The sequence below is a fragment of the Motacilla alba genome, chromosome 2 (genome assembly GCF_015832195.1).
Source record: "Motacilla alba alba isolate MOTALB_02 chromosome 2, Motacilla_alba_V1.0_pri, whole genome shotgun sequence".
NCBI lineage: Eukaryota > Metazoa > Chordata > Aves > Passeriformes > Motacillidae > Motacilla > Motacilla alba.
Window position 1 is genome coordinate 37083800 of NC_052017.1, and position 20525 is coordinate 37104324.

The 20525-nt window shown below is 35.6% G+C and overlaps 1 protein-coding gene across 6 annotated transcripts in view; it reads right to left on the reverse strand.

The window, feature by feature from the left end:
• ZNF385D (zinc finger protein 385D) overlaps nt 1–20525 on the reverse strand; it is a 415154-nt gene that overhangs the window by 61511 nt on the left and 333118 nt on the right. For all 6 annotated transcript variants that reach the window (XM_038127127.1, XM_038127126.1, XM_038127121.1 and 3 more), the window contains one exon: nt 3535–3697. In XM_038127127.1, the coding sequence (XP_037983055.1) occupies nt 3535–3697 (163 nt within the window). The remainder of the gene's footprint in view (nt 1–3534; nt 3698–20525) is intronic.

The following is a 20525-nucleotide window of genomic DNA, read 5'->3' on the forward strand; positions in this document are numbered from 1 at the left end:
CCAAAATCTTCAAGACTTAATTTGTGATAATGTGGTCATGGAGTGTCCTGCTTAACTTCACATAGCTTTGGAAAAGATTAATATTTAGACATATGCAACAACTAGAGGGATATAATTTTACATGGATATATTGGCGATTCAATCTATTTTGCAAAAATCTAAGTGCAGGACAATAACCTTACTGGACATGTATTTTAATTAGGATGATAGAATGCACTCTATCTAAACATATTTTGAAAAGTGTTCTAAAGTATCAGTCCTTACAGCTGAAGATATGAAGCAGCTTTTTGAAGAAAATGCATCTTTTCAGAAAGGAGGAGCAATTTGCAAAGCTATCGAATATCAGGGAATATTTATGCATGTGTGTAAATGTATAGCAAAAATATGCATTTTTATTGTCACACCCAAATTGGAGAATCAAGAAATAGTGAATTCTGGTTTGTATAATGCCATAAAGTAGGCTTCTCCTTGTAATGCTCAAATTTTCTGTTTTTCTGTCCTGACTACCCCTGTAACATAAAAATTGGCAAATACAGATGAAAGAAGTGTGTTAAACAGTAGACAGGATAAAAAAGCTCTCATATCTTGAGAATGGCACTGCCATTATAGGTCTTCATGATGTTTTACTGCTCCAAAGACTTCTCCAGCTTTCTAATAATTTCAAAAGTTATTCAAAAGGAAAAAAAAAATACCAACTTTCACAGAATAAGCAAAAACCCCTCATATCTTATGCTTTCTATTTAACACATCATTTAAAAACCAGGAATCCTGTGTGAGAGGTTTTAAGGAGTTAGATTATATTGTGAGCTGCATAGTGTCAATAACACACGCTGGCACCACATCTCATCTGACAAAATAGTCCCAGAATAAAAAAAAAATAACAAATTACAGCTTTAGCCCTTGAATCAGTTTGTGTACTATGTGATTTTTTTCACAATCCTTTATTGCATAGCAGCACAGATTTCCTGATGACATTTTGTTTACGGTAGTTGCAAAGGGCACACAGAACCAGTGATCTGAAGTCCTGACCAATATGCTGTGACTGACATGCAATTCAGCATTTAACCCCTGCTGTAGATTATATATAAGAAGTGATATGTACTCAACCCTATCGTCAGTCTATTTGGGATCAACTATTAATCTTCAGCAGACAGTTTTAAAATACTGTAGAAAAATCTTTTGCTCCAAATGATCACAAGTACATGGACTTAGTAAATTTTTTCTTGTTACAAAAGATTAATTTATGAATTATAGTAATTAGTACAACTATTCCCTGAGAGCTGCGTACTACTATCAGGATGTTTGACTTTTACAGTGATAATTTACAAATGTAGAAATTCACACAGTGCAGTATATTCTGATGTTCAGAATAATTTTGCTCTTAAAAGTTCTATCAAGCTAATGCAGGACATAGGAACAACCAGAAAGGAAATAAAATTAAATTTATGAAATTTTTGACTTTTCTTAGTAGACAGAAAATTTCATCCTTTTGGCTACCCAATTTTTTTCCCCCTCACCATGTATTTTTTTCCCCTCACCATGTATACATGCTTGACAAAGGATAATTTACACCAAGGATTTTATTCTGTTGCCCTGTAATAATGCTGACCTGTAATAACAGCACCTGGATAGAACTGCCTACCTTACTTTGAATGGCACTGGTTGAATAGGGCTTTTGGCAGCAGTTGAATATGGCTCTCAACAACTTAAGAAATTGTAAGATTTTTGGGTTTTTGTCAATTAACATAAATATGTAGCTTTTAGAACTCCATTAGGTCAGTGTTTCTAACACAGAATAAGTACATGTATTCATATACATACATGTGCGTTTACACACATTCTATGAAATGAATCCAGGAATTTGCAAACACTGTGGAAAGTGGAAGAAACTCCAGCACAGGCCGCTGCTTATGTGTGCAGCTGGATTTCTGATATTTTCTTACTTATGCTGATACTGACCTTGGATACAGGACAGTTCATATATCTTGTCAGGGATCTTATGCAAAGCTTGATAGAAAAACTCAGATTGGTTTTAAGGCACATTGGAAAAATCCTTCAAACTTACACAGCATAAGATAAAAGCTTTTGAATAATACAGTTTAAAGTTTTAAAAGATCTTTCTTTTCTTCAGTTATTTTCTTCAATGTCTAGATAATATTTGGTAAACAATAATTCACTCTTTCATATAACATCCTCCTTCCTGTTCTGAACATCTCAACAAGTAACCTCACAAGACACTTTTAAAGGTATTTGTATATTTAGAAACACATATGTCCTCAAATAACTTTTGACATTTTTCCTATTCTCCCATACTTAATTTCTTTCATCGCATAAAACCTCTCAGAATATTTTATTTTCTTTTCTTGTGGTAACAAAGAAAAAAACAGTGTAGCAAATATTTCTTTAAGCCATCATAATTATGTTATATATCTGCATAGGTAAAAGAAAATGCTGTCTATAATAGTAAGTTATAACTAAGATCTATTGATAGAAATAGACATAGAGCTATCTGTTTATAACAAATACAGTGAAGATGTGTCTTCAAGAGTACTGCACATGCCTGCAAGGTACTTTCCTGTTGCATAATAGTTGGTTACTGCAAATCCGTTTACAATGCTGCACTTACTGGATCAGAAGTGGTTCCAAACGAGCTGTTTTCAGCATCACTAGGGAGGTCTTGGATGTTTCACAGCTTTGAGTTTTTTCCCCTGTGGTTATTTTTGCCTTGCTTGCAGAGGGGGATTTGTTATGTCTAAATATGCAAACTTTATCCCTTTATACACAAGACCAGTCATACCTTGTGAGACACTAGACTACCTCTCAGTGACCTCACGATCTTCCTCTGAAACTTCCAACAATAGCCACATATTTATAATGCCATGACAACCAAATCCTTTTGACTTCATAAATATGTAGATTTTATTTGCAAAGGAGTAACTTTTACCCACACAATAAATTAAACAATATTCTTTCAGTATGAAGACTCTTTTAAGCAGAATAATTGGTATCAATAGCACTTACCTGATTGTGTGGAATAGAGGTTATACAGCTCTTTTCCATTTCAAAACCATGCAACAGCCATTTTAAAAAAATAATGCAATGTTTGAAATTTATGAAAATTAGATTTTTACTGCAAATGCTTTTTAAGAGGCTTCTAGACACAAATACAGCATTTTTTTATATTGTGGTTAAAAACAAATGTGCCATATATAATTATTGATAAAGAGATAGTGCAAACAGACCAGGAGGTTTAGATCAGTTGATATGTTAATAAAGTAATGAGTACCGCATTCCATCATAAAAAGAATGTCAAGCCTCTTTTCACCAAGAGAAATCAGCTACATTACTGTCAGACTATCACCAGCCTACTGAAAGGACTTAAAGAAATCAATATCACACAGAAAGATGGCTCGAGCATGAATCAATGTGGCAAGCACACAACCAAACAGACATGGAATTAAACAAGAAGAAAAAAAAATATACAAGCCAAATCAAAACTAAACCAAACGAAACCAACAAAGATTGTCGCTTAACCTGTTTTGTCAGAGCTGGTATTGATGGTATTGGTAGTGATGGAAGTGAAGGTAGTCTTTGCGCTGTCCTTGGTAGTAACAGATTTCTGCTTATTTTTCATGGCTTCCAGTGCTTTGAGCTTCTTGGCATGTTTAGTGCCTTTGTAGTGGGCCGCAGCCTGGCTCTACAAAGGAGAACAAAATGAACCATGCAATCAGGCTCATTTCTAAACTGGCATTCTCTGTATTAGTACAAATACAGACTACCTTTCAATAACGGGTACCACTTACATTATCCAAGTAGTGACCAAACAGAAAATTATAATTAGAATGATGCTTGAAAAACAACGGAAAAAGTACTAGAGCCACACAAATTCAATTAATACAGTATATTACTGTATAACAGTAGATTAATTTCACACCAAAATTAGGTTGTTTTAGTCTACCTTGCTACATTATTTTTTCTATTAATATTTATGTTGCTTTCGCAAGGAAAAAAATAATTCTCAGGCAACGGGGAGGATGGCATTCTCCTCCTGATAGCTTTGTACTTTTCCAGTTTCTATTTCAAACTAGAATTTTTATCAACGCTTCTTTCAAAGAACAGTTTACTACTAACAGTGGTATCAGCAACTTCTCAGCAAAGACTGACATAAAAAAACAAAGTAAAAATATCCCAACCCAAAACTAAAGCCAAAACAAAAGAAAGCAAAATATAAAACACACCCTTCAAAGCCCATCAGCAAAGACTTAACTGAATGTGAGGCAGATGTGTAATTATCTGGCTTTTTAAAAATAAATTTTAAAATAATTTTAAAAAGACAGAATTACTTTTGTTCACCTGCTACAAAAGCTAGTGTTTGAAATTCAAAGCCAGGAGCATCCTTTCAAAGGAGAAAGCTCCCACAAATCCTGTCACAGTTCCAAATATATTTCGGCTACTTTATAATGTTAAGCTAAAATAGATTTATATATGCGCTGCTATTAAATTTGATGCATTAAATTACAAATAACCTTATTATTTTAAGAGTTACTACCAAATTTATTCTTTTAATATATGTGCAAGTATATTTTAAGATTAGTATTTGCACTATTAGATTAAACCTTATAAAAAAACCACTAGAAAATTTGGATGAATATTCAGAGTTTTTTTCTTCACTAATTATTTAAAATTTTATAACAAAGACAGTCTTTCAGTTGATAAGTTGACAATATGAGAAATTGCTTGTATCTTTCCTTTTGAACTTCAAACTTTATGGAAAGTAACTCTTTTATTACTTGAAACAGAAGTTAATACTTCAGAAATGTAATCAAAATTTAGCTATTACAGAATTGAAAAAAATGAAAAGCAACAATTCTTAGTCAGCTCAAGGACCTATAAAGGTCAGTATTTTCTTTTTAGAAAATGTGGAACAATACAAAATACTTAGAACATAAAAGAAAGGTAAATGCTTTCTATTGTGGAATCAAAAGAATCAAAACATATGTATGGAATTTAGTGGCTAAAAACCTAAAGTATCAAATAGGGTAAAAAGACACAGTCATTCCAATCACTAAGCTGCTTATGCAGGTAGAAGAAGCCTGTGTTATCTGGCATCTATTACCCATTAGACTGCTATTTAATGCTATTTGTTGTCCTGAATTTTGGGGAGAGGAGTTCTAGTGACTAACTATCACTCTAAGGATTCATAGAAGAAATTATGACTTTCAGCTTACATGGAAAGTCTTGATTCCTTCCAGATGCCTGAGATTTGAAAAGCGTAAGGTGAGTAGGAAAGAAGTAGGAGCCCTTGTCTAAAACCAATTCACAATATATGTCTAAGTGTATATATGTGTAGATATACACACACACACACACACACTCTCTTGGATATTGAGATGCATCATTCAGTTTGGTTGCAAAGCCAGTTTCTCTATACCTAAAATAATGTAAATCTTGTATTAGGTACCCTTATTGAAAGAACACTGGACAGTGAAGTTTTTTAATTAGAAACAACTTGAACAGAAACAGCACAATCATGCACCTTTTACAATTCTCAACACATAACATCGAGACATACTGTAAGCCAAATACAAACAGTCAGAGGATGTTAATTATAATCAAACCGAAAGACCAGTGGTAAGTTACAATGATGCATTAAAAATGACATAATACTGTACACCCTTGTGTTGCTATGGTGTCAACTATTTTTAGAGTTTCTAGTCAAATGTAATCATCAGTCAGCTTCAGATTCTGACTGCACTTTTTTCCCTTAACTAACAGTGTCACTAGTCAAACATCTGAAACATATTCACAACATGGTCTCTAACTATGAATGCTGATATTAGTTTGATACAAATCTCAGCTTTCTTCACAGAAGTGTTGGCAGAGTTTTATTAATCTGTTTATTATTTATTATTATTATTGTTTAATTATTCTGCATCAACAGCTCTCTCCGAACTGTCTCAGCTATAGTTCCACAAACCTCATCTCAAGTTGTATGTTGGATGCTGAAGGAATATATAATGAGGGCCTGTGTAGAAATTGGTGACCTTTTCACTGCTCTGAAATATATGAATGAAATTGCTCTAAAGTGGAAACACATGCTCAAATTTAGAGGTATGATAGCTGCTACTCAGAGTTGTCCATAACTCACTTCCCACAGCATGCTGCCAGATTACTCAGCCTCTATTTAAATAAGGTCTTCAAGTCTTTTTATTTCAAAGTTTAAATCTTTTTCCTCTGTGGGGACATGAAGCCATCTAAGCTTGTTTCAATATAACTGTAGCTGGCATGTTAATAGGAGTTCTATGTGAGAGCAAACAGACTGCTCCTAAGCATTTAACCAGCTCCAAATTAGATTTTGCTGAACTTTTACAACTGAACTGGAACTCTAATTAAAAAGACAAAAAAAAAAAAAAAAAAAAGAAGACTTCTGACTTCTGTCATTATCTCTCCTTGCAGGAGTAGAAGATTCAAAAATATTCCATAAACATATTTTTCAGGAAAGCAACATAAAAGATGATACCTCACTGAATCATTTCTTGAAACCATAAGAGGACCAAAATCATCCTTACTGCTTAAATGGATTTTACTTGTAGCCTATAAAATTCATTGCTGAAAAAGTATTTACTTGTAGGATGAATACAAAAACAAGATATATCATAAAATATAATTATTCCCAACTTTCATGCCAAATTAAGCAATAATAAGAGACAGCAGAAGAGTGAAAAACAAGTTAAGTACTAGTTTTTGCTGCTAACCATGATGCATAACTGAATAAAGAGACTGTACCCTTTCAGAAAGGTGAGAAAGGTTTCCTTTTGGAACACTTTTACAAAAGAATACATTAGAAGAATACTTTAGGAAAGAGCTTACTTTCTTCCTTCACCACATTTTCCATGTTTGATGCACAGAATTAATCCTAGCACTGCAAAGACAAGTCATTGACAGCTCACGCCAGTGATGAAGCATGAGAAATATGTGCAATATTGCTGGTGTAATGTTATAGAGAACTTTAGGAAACTGTATCCATTCTTGAAAAAGATGTACAACATGAAGGTAAAAATTATTTTATTATTATTGATTGTAATGATATATAACTATGCAAGATATAAATAATATGAAATATAATAATATTGTTATATAACTAATACAATTATCTAAATACACAATTTGATTATAATAATTTTTCTTACTACTTTGTATCTAAGCTGATAATTCAAGAATCCTTAAATAAATTTTGAGGACCCTGATCCTGAAAATTACAAGTAGTCAAACTTTGGTCTGTGGGAACTACTTCAATGAAGTGGCAAAATGTCTGCTAGCAAATCACTTTTCAATGTTATTTGTAACAACTTCCTACCTATTTGAGTAGTACAAGTCAATTTAAGCATCTCCTAATATTTTCCCCTGGTTCTGTGTACCAGTGTTAAATAATTAGGGACTTTTCTAAGTCATACATTTTATAACCTTGACAAATTGCTCAAATATAGAACAGGATTTGTCTATAAAATCTGTCTGTATATTTATGTTACAACCACACAGATAAACATATTATAAAAGAATAAATAAACCATATGCAGATGTGAACAGTTAGAAAACAGACCCACAGTGTAAAAACTCAGTTGTATTTTCCTTGCTTAAGTGGAGTATTGTACCACAATCATATCATATTACCAAGCAAATTGAAATGTGTAAAATACACTGAGAAAGATGAAATGTTTTAAACAATCCCAACAGTATTCTCTCACAATTACAGTCAAGATATCTACATGGCAGTCTTCAATATAAGTTTGTCTGCCTGACTAATGTACTTCACCAGATTATATGCCTTCTCACTTATGTTCTTTAGGCAGTGGTCCAACAAAAACATTGTGCTTAGTTTTTGCATTGAGAAAAAAAACAGGTTTTGTCCTATTCTCAGAGAGATTTTAACTCTACAGCACTGCATCTTTTTTTTTTCATATCCTTCCTGATCCACCTCATGTTACCATTCTTCTTACAGATTGTTTTCCTGCCTTAATCACTCCCTCTAGGCAACACCTTCATAATCAAAGTCAGTTCAAATAAAAGAAACATTTTGCAAAAGGTGAAGTGAATATGTTCCACTGATTCTTCCTCACAAAATTAAATCCAGCTATCTTGCATTATGTCTTCTCATTTCATAATGCATTTTGAAAGATGTCTGTTCAGGAGAAGGCTCCATGCTTTTACCTGGCAAACCAATAGCAAGGCTACAATCTGTCTGCACCTGAAGAAACCACAAAATTTGGAGGGCTGAGAGTGCTGGAAAGTCTATTCTGTCTGCCTGGGACTTCAGAAGTTCATGCCATCTTTTTTTTTTTTTTTTTTCCCTACCCTACACTCACCTCTGTTATTATTCACAATACAATAGTAGCAATTTTGGCTAATACAGCAACTGATGTCAGGATTCTTCAGAACAAAAAGCTCTAAAACAATAACAAAAAATTAGATTCCCAGTTCAAACTAATACTGTTAGCGAGCTGGGCACACATGCACAGCAATAATACATAACTGCATAAGCCAAGAAGGTTTCTGTTCTTCATGAAGTTAGGGAAATTGCTTATGAGAGGTCTGTCACACACTATCAAAATCTCTGAGTACAAATATTTTCCTATAGGTGGGCTGTCAATAAGTATTTGAAAAATAATTTTACTGATGTCCTAAGGCACACAACAAAGTGAAAAAATTCAAATGACCTTCTGTTTTTGGAACAAGTGTGTCATTTTTTCTACTGACTCCAAAGCCTGGCCAGCCAGGAATTGCTGGGAATTGCCACATGCATTGCCCAGGAAAGGTTGCAGGGAAGGATGCAGCTGAGACATCTGTATCCTACCAGTTACATGCCATTTACATAACCAGAGCTGATCTCTATGGAACTTCTCCAGTAAGTAAACTGGAGAAGTTTACAGGGATGAAGTCTAACAGCCCTGAGATGCCCAACACTTGGTTCAGCCCAAAGCAGGGCTCTAACAGTGAGAAACAGCTAAAAATTTTGTAGAGAATTGTGCAGTCTTTTTCATAGAGATGTAGTTACTCTATTTAGTAGGTAAGCTTTTACATGAGGCTATATTAAATGAAAAAAACCCAACAGCTTTCTTACAAGGCCCCCTATTTGTTTGCCCAGAGAGTGCACATGGGAAATTCAGAATTACACACAAGTCCTGTGCTTACCCACTAGAAAACAGAAAAACTCTAAAGACTTAAGCAGTTTTACAGACACTGTACATGAAACAACTAATTTCCTGTGCAAACCTTCACAGAACAGGAGATTAGGTAAAAATATGTGATGTAATTTTTAAAGATGATGTCAACACGATGACGTGGTTCATACTGAACAAGTATCCTAATTTCTGCCAGATACATACAAATGCAATCTGTAGTCAATTATGGTGCAGATAAATGTTACCTATCATTATTTCTACCTTCTCCTAAGCTTGCTTTTATCTTCTGAGTTGTGCCAATTAAGTTTTTTTGGGGAGTCTATCACAACATAACTCTGTAATCTAATTATTTATTCACTCAGATGTAATCCTGATACTTAACACCAAGGATATGAGTAACAGGACTTCTTTTGAATATGTTTTGAGAGAAAGCTTTTGCTCCCTAAACTGTGATTGATCAATTCACCCTTTCTCTAGAACCAAACAGACAATAACAAGTCAAGAACCACAAAGGTATTTTCTGTAGAAAACAACCCAAAACAATTCTCCATCATTATGGCAGAATAAAATGTCCCAATATGTTATTCCTCGGGTATTGCCGTGGGTCTTCAGGGCAGTCTGGACTTAGTGAAGGAGAGATCTTGACTCCTTTTCAGAAGGCTGGTTTATTACATTATGATATATATTATATTAAAAAAGACCACACTATAACTATACTACAAAGAATAGAGAGAAAGATTCATCAGAAGGCAAGACAGGAATAGAAAAGGAATGAATAACAAAGTTCTGTGACTCCTAGAGAGTTTGAGAGCTGCTGCCTCCTCGATTGGCCACCAAGTAGAAACATCCCACATTGACCAATCAAGAAAGCACCTGCTGCATTCCACAGTGGTAGATAACAAATTGTTTACACTTGAAGATGAGGCCCTATCAGCTTCTCAGGAGAAGAAAATCCTAGCAAAGGGATTTTCATAAAATATCATACCTACACCCGGGTATTTATCTTTCTATGGAAAGAAAACTCTCTACTCCTTCCTTCTCCTTCCTACATTTATTCAGTATACTCATTAATGTACCCTGAGACTCACTGATCACAGTGAATGAGTGCTTCCTGAGCTCACTAGCACCCTTGCATAATTAATCTGCTCTACCCCACTCCCTGTTCTTGGGCTTCTTCCAGAGTCATTGCTATAACTGTGAGAGATTGCACCTGGCAAGAGCCTGCATCACATTGTGCGAGATTGGCATCGACATCATTCTTATGGTAAAACCATCCATAGTATAGCAAAATCAATTTCATTATGAAAAAGAATATAATATTTTTGTTATGGAAAGCAAAACTTTTTTTATCTTGGTCAGATGAAGAAGGTAAAAATTTCCTACCTAACTTTACTTCTTTCATAAGACAGTATTTTTTTGACCATGCATCTGCTTGTACTATAAACTGCCGTTGAGTGTGACACTACCTGAAATAATTTAGGCAAGATAGAAAAATCTGCCTGAATATAACACACTGCATTCTGAGGAAACATACACCTTGCCAAAATATATATACTGAAGGGAATATAACTCAAGTAATCAATCAGTTCTCACACCTGGCATACTTCCTTTAAGAACACCAGTACTTCATGCAGCACAACAAAATTTTGTTAAATGTTGAAATACAATAAACAGGCCGTTCATTTTGCCATCTATTTTATCCTTTTTATACTTAAGAAAAAGCAGTTTTAAGCTTATTTTGACAAGGTTACTGAGTTCTACAATCTGGAATTTTATATATTCTCTCTTGCAAAGCAATATTATTGTTTAAGTGGATGCTCTTTTGATGGGGAAATGAAACATGGTCTTTTGACAACTGCTATCATCAATAAAATTAACTTTAACATTTAATCTCATCTTTACTGTATTAATTGGCACCATCATTTATTCTCCCCATAGCAAATCTTACTACGGCTAGAGTTTCAAGAGAATATTAAACTCATTTGGTACTTTTTTTTCATTTAGATTAATCAAGTGATTAATCTCAGATTAATATTAGAATGAGATACAAGAAAAAAGTTAATCTATACACACTGTTATGAGCTATGCATATAATAAAAAAAGCTTTTATTAATTCAGCTTAGTAAATATAATATGCTTCCAGTTTTGAATCTGGAACTGATATATTCCAAATGGAGAACTTGAACAAATGATATATGCTACTGTTACTTTGTAGCAACGTACCCCATATTCCTTGCACTAGCAGTGCACACTACCACATATTTTTTATACACTGTATTAATAATATAAATTTAGTTCAATATTCAGGTTATACACAAATTATGTTTACTTCACAATGGATGCTGTTGAACTTAATATCAATTTTCTGAATAGTATTGAAAAGTTCAGTTTTTTCTTGTGTCATCAAAAGAATGACAGTGTTGGATATGGAGTCAGCACCTGTTTGAATAAGAGTTTGTTTGCAACACCTAATTGGAGTCAAAGGTCTACACTTACACTTACCTGCCCAGACACTCATTTAATTTAGAAACTTTTTACTGTTTGAACAAAACCCACTTGATTCCATCAGCATGCATCTTGTGAACTTAGAACTAAAGAAAGTTGAGTAGGTGGGTTTGGAGTACCTTGCCTGAGTGTTTTCACCTGCTTTCTGTTGCCACGGAAACTGTTTCTGTCTGTTTACATTCACAATAAAAATCTCATTGAATTCTCAGTTTCTGATATTTTTTGACTGAAGCAAAGCATCATGGAAGAGTAATGGTCAGACACAAAGATACTACAAGGAATGTCATGGAAAACAGGAAAGGCTCAAAAAGTGCATATTTAATTACTAATTCCTTAGGATTCAAACCTTATATTTGAAATTACAAATAAGTTAATATGACTTCTATACACAAAACCATAAAAGAGAGTCCACAGAGTTATTGTGACTGCTCCTAAACACAGTCTTAATACATTTGTTGCAATCACTGTTTTTAATACTATAACTACTAGAAGCTTTTCAAGTTTCAGTTTTGTCTTCAGAAAAATGTTGATTCAGCTCAGCTTTCTGATTCTTTCATTAAAATATACAGTTACACAGATTTTTCATTTTGGATTTCCAATTTAAATTTCAATAATTATTTTAATGCAAATATTTCTGATGTCCTTTAAATCAGCTCCTACTAATAAGCAGAAATTCAAAATCCACAGTAAGAAATATAAATGTTCAAATTTCCTGAATACAGCTCTATTTTATGTGAACTTGAGTGTAGGTTTCCTGGTTAAATCTCCAGCCTTCTTGTAGAAGCCCATAAATACACATAAAATGAACTTTTCCACTGTGAAAAGTTTTCACAGATGCACAAAGAATGATAATTTAAGGACAGAAAAGTTTAAAGATTCTTTCATTCTCTTTATATGCCAAAGGGCACTCAAGCCTTCCCTGTGCAGATACATCCATAGAGAGGCAGTGCATTTCCTTGGAATAAAAGAAATCTTAGCCCACTAGTTGTTTGCTTATTTCGACACATTTTGTATGTCTAAAAGGGTCCTATGCCTGTAATTTGCTAAAAAAAAATCCCACTATAGGTGCATCCATAGGACTTCTCTCTCTAGGCAGAAATACACAATACATTAAAAAATAAAAGGAAAATAAGTAAAATGAATAAATGCTACCTACTAGAAACAAAAGTAAATTGCTTTATGTAGTGAATCAAAATAAATAGAATATAAATAGCTTAGTGGTGATAAAAACTAGTGCCTTACCATGGAAGTAAATTTGCATTAAAACTAGTTTTATCTAAACAATTAGCCAAGGAGAAAATATTTTGAGAAAAATAATCCAAATATCCAGAGGGGACAAAGGTTTATAAGGCATAGGAACTTGAAGATAGGTCAGTCTACAATACAGTTTTATTTATTCCTTTACATATTTTTTATTTGTTTTGCCTTACTTTCAGTCATCCTTGGGTGATTCCGGGAACATATTCAGGGCCTCAGTGAAGTTCAGAAGACATTGTGTGTACCTACAGGATTTGCCACTACTTTTCTACCAACTATCAAAGAGCCTTAGCACTTTGAATCATTACCTTAACACATACCTAGAGCACACAGACCTGCTTGTGAGCAAGTCATTAAATCTGCCGCTAAAGTTAGTCATTAAATCAATTAATATGGTTGGTTCTTAAAGTAATACACACATGTGGATAGATAAAGTTGTTCCAAAAGTAGTGAAGGCTGAAAACTGGGATTTATTCAATGAGACATGTAGGTTGTTGTACTACCATCAATACAGAAACGGCAATGATACCTTCCAGTACAAAGCTGACAGGTCAGAATCTTTTATTCCTGTAAGCAGTTAGGTTCCATGCAGGAAGCCAGACTTAGGGATATTAAATAGCGTACAAAACTTAAAGAGATGTTCTGACATCACTTACTGTTTACATTGTGGTTACATTTTGTCTCCTTCCTACAAAACTTTCTACTTGTTTGATGTTATACTGAAATCTGAAAACCTGGGTGGTTGGTTTTTTTTTTTGTTTGTTTTTTTTGTTGTTGTTTTGTTGTTGTTGTTGTTTTTTTTCCCATGGAACAAAACCAAATTGAAGATAAAAGAAACTGGCTGAAATCCGATAAACTTTACTGGATAAGAACAGTGCCTCTGAAATCAACTGGACATTTTAGATGTTGAAGTGCTATAGGACAAACATCTCAGAGATGCTCTATACTTTTACATTGGCTTTAATGTTTCTCATCTCCTCTAGTCAAGCACAGGTTATCAGGTTAAAAACTGGAACAGTTGCATGAAATCATAAGGTGCATAAAGTAAAAAAAAAAGGTTAAACTAGACAGGTATAAAAGCTGGTTTTAAAACCTAAGACATTCATTTGGGCAGAGGTTACTTAAGGATTGAAATTTCCAAATGGTACAGAAATTTAATGCTGAGACTCCAAAGTTTTTGGAGTAAGCAAATCTCTTCATATCTGTTCACAAAATTGATTAACACATTTATACTTATTTATTTGTTCTTTCTTGTTTTTATGTAGTTCTTCCTTTTATTATGGCAGGGCTAAGGAAAAGACAGCATGTCTTCCCCAGTCCCTAAAAGTTACTTTTGGAAAACAGGTTTCTTTAGTAAAAACCTGCAGAGATTTCTGAGCCTTCTTTGAATAAAATGGAAATAGGAGTCTTTTACTTCACCTCCAATGATGAACTGAAACTGTGAGTAGTTCTCAGTTTGCATCTGTGACATCTCACTGCTGGGATAATTAGTATGCCTCAGTGTGCTTTGCAGCACCCCAAATTTATACGATGGAGCATGTTGTACTGAAAACTTCTATCTACAGAAACTAAGAACTCTCAACAAGGAAATCTCCTCATGGGTTTCTAAGCTGGTGGTGTACATTTGGAGTGTATGGACAGTTTGAACTGATTTGGGCTCAGTGAGCTTCAGGATGATTTCTGGAGTTCAAGCACCACTGGGTACAGGTGAAGCAGCAATATGGGGCAGCCACATTTTTACGTCCACTTTATAACTTTTAAAACTGATCCCTAAAAAATTTCTTTAATATGTCATGCTTAACATTACTATTAAATTGCATAAACCAGTAAGTTCTTTTTTTCTCTTGGGTATGTATTCACTACTTAGTTTTTGCAAATAAGTGCACAAATACGATTAGCTTTTGCAAATTGCTCCTTATTCTGTTACTGGTAAGTAATTTTTATAATTCTGCAGTGTAAACAGATGCTATTTTCCACTACATATTCAGCTGTAATGAGCTAATTCATTGTGTTAAAAACAACAAAAGATCTTCAAGAATGAGCTATTTGCTTCAATATTCCAACCTCTTTTGAAACCTATGTTGAAATCACGTATGATAGGAAGTTAGAAAATTACTGCAGAAGCTCTGTTGCAAAAGAAGGAATTTGGTTGATTTATTCAAATCCCAGCTGTGTTCTGTTACCTTCCTAACAGACATGTTATCCATCATATTGATCCAAAAGTTATTTTTTGACCAAAGCTAATATGCTTCATTACTTTTCCTGTAACAAAACAATATTTGGGCATGAGTTTTACAACTGTTTCAACATTCAGGCATATGCAATCATTATACACCAAAATCTAGAAACAATGAACCATGATATTTTCCTTGCCCTTTGGAAATGGCAAGAACCTCCTTCCTATGAAAGAGAGAAAAATAAAACCAAAGCAGAAAGTAAACATGTTGAGTCTAGATTATGTGGGTGAAATCCTGGCACCACTTAAGTCAACAGAACTGTTGACATTTATTTCACCCTGGACTGGCAACTGAAAGCAATACAAGTGCAATACTCCATCTGGAAACAGTGTGAAGATTTTAAAGATGGACAAACAACCTTTGACTAAGCCAACGAAACCAAATGTACATCACAGAAACACATCAGCTGAGAAAAAAAATTGTTTTCACCACAAGAATGTGTCATAATCAACTTGGAATATGCTAAATGCTTAGCCTCACTATAGCATTTGTTTGAGTGCATCATCTTGGTTGGCACTTATATACTAATACTCAGGTGCTAATGGTAGCTTGTGAATAAATATATGCTACGAAATAGTGAAAAATAAAAAATTAGGAACACCAGAACCTTAAAAAAACCAGCTCAAATGGAAATGACTTGAATTTTCTGCTCTTTTTTTCTAGGTTTTACTTAACACTGCTAGAGATGACCATGAGAATATTTTCCCATTTTTTAAATATTCTAGCAAACCTGTTTGAGAAAGGTAATTGTATATGTATAAGTATTTCTATAGTTACACACACAGCATGGGAAAGCTGCCCTCTCAACAGAAATATAATATTAGATGGAAAGCTTTCCAGAGTGGAGTACACTTGAGAGATAGATAAATATTCCCAGCAAACATCCAGCTGTAAGAGACTCACAGTTTTGTCACAGACCCAAAATCCATAGTCCTTGTCCTAGTGGGTTGCAAATAATTTGTGCAGCACTTTATGAACAGATATAAAGACACAGTGCATATCAGAAGCACCACATAATGATATCTAGGGAGTATGACATCAGAAGAAGGTGGATAATCATTAGAACTTTCAGTCTCAACTGAGACTATTTTTTCATTTTAGGTACTTTCTCACTTTTGATCCAAGAGCTAGATCCCATCTGAGTCCATCTCATAATAGAAATACCAACAAAATGTAATACAAATAAATAGACTAAATAAATAACTCCATTTATTTCCCAAAGACTGTGCTTTATAGTATAATAATTTCAAGAATGACTGTTATTTCAACACGAATGAACCTTAGATAGACCGAAAAAACAAGGACCCTACCTTGAAAAGACCTTAAGGGTGTGAGTTCAGACCATGGATTTGGAAGAGTAATAGCAGACAGCAAATGTTGTGACTGTAAAAGAAAGGACTTAGAGAAATAGGTTCCTATGACCTACCAAATTATGACAAATATTTGCCAGTAAGTTATCTGCCTGAGGCAAATTAACTGGCCTGAGACAAGTCAATATTCCCAGGGCATCTTCCTGGCTTTCAGAGTTAATGGCTGGAACCATGTCATTCCTGTTCCCATGCATGTCAGTCTCCTCAGAGCCTTGTGAGGCCTCCACTCCCAGCTCTGGATGATGTGCCTCTGTGTGCCACCCACTCCACCAGCCACATCACAGAACCGAAACGCCTTGGGTCATAAGGGATCTGAAAGACCTTCTTTTTCCAACAGCCCTGACAGGGCCAGGGACAACTTCCACTACACCAGATTATGCAAAATTCCATTCAGCCTGGCCTTGAAACCTTACAGGGATGGGCCATCCACAACTTCTCTGTTCAAGTGCCTCATTACCCTCACAGTAAAGAATTCCACACTAATATCTGATCTAAATTTGGGTTGTCTCAGTTTAAAGACATCATTCCTACTCCTGTCACTACATGCCCTTGTAAATAATCCCTTTCCAGCTCTCTTGTAGGCCCCCTTTAGGCACTGGACGACTGCAGTAAGGTCCTTCCAGAACCTTCTCTCCTCCAGACTGAACAGCCCTAACTCCCCCAGCCTGTCTTCATAGAAGAGGTGCTGCAGCCCTCTGATCCCTTTCATAGCCCTCCTTTGGACTCACTCACTCCAGCAAGTCCACGCCCTTTTCCTGTGGGGGCACCCAGAGCTGGACACAGCACTCCAGGAGTGGTCTCACCAGAGTGGACAGAGGGGCAGAACCTCGATCTGCTGCCCACCCTGCTTTTGATGCAGTCCAGGGTTCAGTTGTCTGCCTAGGCTACAGGTGCACATCAACGGGTCATGCTGAGCTCCTCATCCACCACAATTTTTCCGCATTCCTCGCAAGCTACCTGTCCTTCCTTCCACTCTGTAGGCTTCCTTTTTGTGTTTTGCATTTCAAATATACACTAGATATTACTTCCTGCTAAGTGGCTTAAGATGTATTAGCACCTCCAGGCTTACAGAAGCTAAATCTAGCAGGTTGCTTTAGGCAGACAACCGGCCAGGAATAAAACTGTGAGCTTTCAGGCCAAGACAAAGGGTTGACTAGCCCAAATATGGTAGGAGGACAAGCAGTTACCTGCTAATGATGGATTAACTCTATAGCCAAAGTGTTTATTCAGTCATGTGCAAACATCTTTCAGTAAGTCAAACAGGTCTATGACTTTTATAGGTTCAGGAATATGGGTATAAGCCCCTTGATATTTTACAGGAGAGAGCCTCTACCTCCTTGATCTGATTAGACAGGCCACATAATTGGTCCTGCATATCACCACAGTGGGCAGCAACAGAATTTAAACTCTATCTTTGCAGAAAATGTGCAAATGTGGCACTTGGAGACATGGTTTAGTTGGACTTGATGGTCTTTAAGGTCTTTTCCAGCCTTAATGATTCTAGGATTCTATAATAATATGTCTGAATGTGTCGTTATTTACAGTGCAAGAATTTCAGAAAATGACTTGATGTTAATGATAAAATCATCATTCTATTCATTTATCTGTTGGCTCTGATGAAAGAGAATTATGCTTTTCCCCAGCCAAAGGTCCTCAAGGGCCAACCCATCACTCACCGGTTACAAGTTATCATCACTTATCAGGTTGAAAATGTGTCTTTGCACACAACAAAACAGCTTGCAGTGAAACACCAGGAGCTCCTGCCTTGTCCTAAATGTAATTCATGTTCTATTAACAACATACTGAAATGAAATGAGCTGCTGTTACCCACTTAGCCAAGGAAAATCCTGCTTCATAGCCATAGTTCAAACCCCTCAGTTTGCTGTGAATAGAGATACTCAATTAAAAATGCATATTTAGAATTGGTGGGACCTTTCTTACAGAAAAAAGGAATCATGCCTGCAAAACATACAGATTCTTATGACTGCCACAATCAGTTTCAATACTTGAGTTAAAATTCGTAGTCCAATTACCCTAAGTTTTTATACCTCCTCACTGAGACTTGATCACTTACTATACATGTCAGGAGCAAATTGCCAACATGAAGACATGAGTAGAGGTGAGGAGAAGGAAGGCAAATATTTTTTGCCTTCCCTTTCCCATTCAGGGAATACAGAAATCGACATCTTTTGAATACAAGTAGACTTTCTGAGAAAGATGACGTGCAATCATCGCTAATTTTGAAAATCCAGATTTAAATCAGTTGCCCATTTAACCAATTCTAGAACTGCTTCTCTCATTATTCCTTACTGTAACCACCAGAAAAAGGCTGATAGAATTCAACCACTTTAACTTTTGTATAGGTTTTATTGGTGAGTAAGAAAACGAAAATGAATTAAGGCTGACTTTGGAGAAGATCTGAATCCTAAGTAACCCCGGCTGAAGAACGTCAGGATGACAAACCTCCTCCCCGTTCAAAAAGAAGAAAAAGACTCGCACTGGCCAGGGTCATGTATTTCAAGATTCTGTCCTCAAGCCTTTCTGCTCTCTGGACTTACTGGGGGGCAGTCTCCTGAACCTCCCAGGATCTGGACGGCACCTACCTAGAATGGCAAACGGCAGCAAGAAAAGAAGAGAGTGGACCCCACCCTGGGCCACAATCCAGACTTATTGAGCTCCAGGGGGAAATAGGGTGTGCAAAGGTTTATAAGGAGGGAGGAAACTGGGGAGGAGCCAATTCCATGGCCAATGGGAAGCAGGGGGGCATGGAAAGGCAAGGGAATGACATTGGGAAGGACCAACGGGCATGACCTGCGGGAGGGACCCTGGCCTCTGAACCAATCACTCGATGGCTAAGGTAGACAGTTCCAGAAGAAGGGGAGGAGCCGCCAAGTGATGGACAAAGGGGCAGAGGGGGACCAGGGGAGCGACTAAGCAAGAACACATAACAACAGGGGAGAAGACAGGGGGATTGACATGTCAAAGGTGGGAAGGGAAAACCATGGCAAAACCAAGTAACAAGGGGTGTCCAGAACATACTAAACGTGAACTTAATCAATATACAAAACAGCAACGCACCACAACAGACTTGGACATACTTTCCTTAGGATAACTTTCTGGGGTTTCAACAAATAGCTTTATGATCATTTGACATTAATAGCTCCTGGATGGCTCTAATTGTTCTCCTACTGTTTACTTTGCCACTTGAAACTTTCCATTTCTCAAATCACTTATTTCTGTCACTATATCCCAAATGTTAATCATTAACCATGACAGACTCAGAGTCTCCTTTTTTTTCCACATATTGATCTTCTAACTCTGCATCACTGCACCCATTACTCAATATTGTTTATTTGTTTCTTCTCCTATATAGCTCCTTCTTACTCTTGCATACCTTAGAACAACACACCTCAGCGTCTGGACCAGAACCTTTGTTTTCTCACTGCTGTCCCTACTCCTACCACTGAATGCCACTCCATCTGCTGCCTTCTTCTTCGGAATAGATGTCCTCTCCTTGTTTCTTGCCTTTTTTTTTTTTTTTTTTTTTTTTTGATGGTTTACCATGCTTGAAAGGCCTGTCACATTCAGGAGATGGAGCTTAGACTCTAGAAGAATAGCCAAAATATTTCTGGACCATTTTTACATATACATGATGTATATTTTCTTAGCTCTCGTGTGAAGGAGGTTTCATTCCTACAGCCTTTTCAAACACTGAAGAGATACAGATTACGCGTGTTAAATAATTTTGGAATAAAAAATTCCTTGCCCCTGAGAATGACACAAAAGAAAATACTGTTAAATGCATTAAAAAATATTCATTCTTCCAGTGTCCTAAATGTTAATTATTTCCATATACTGCATGTATTCTGACATCCTCAGATATTCTTACTCATTTATTCCTGCTTCTCAGAATGTGTTTATATTAGAAATTTATTTTATTACAACCATTTATCCTTTCAACCATTTATCCTTACATA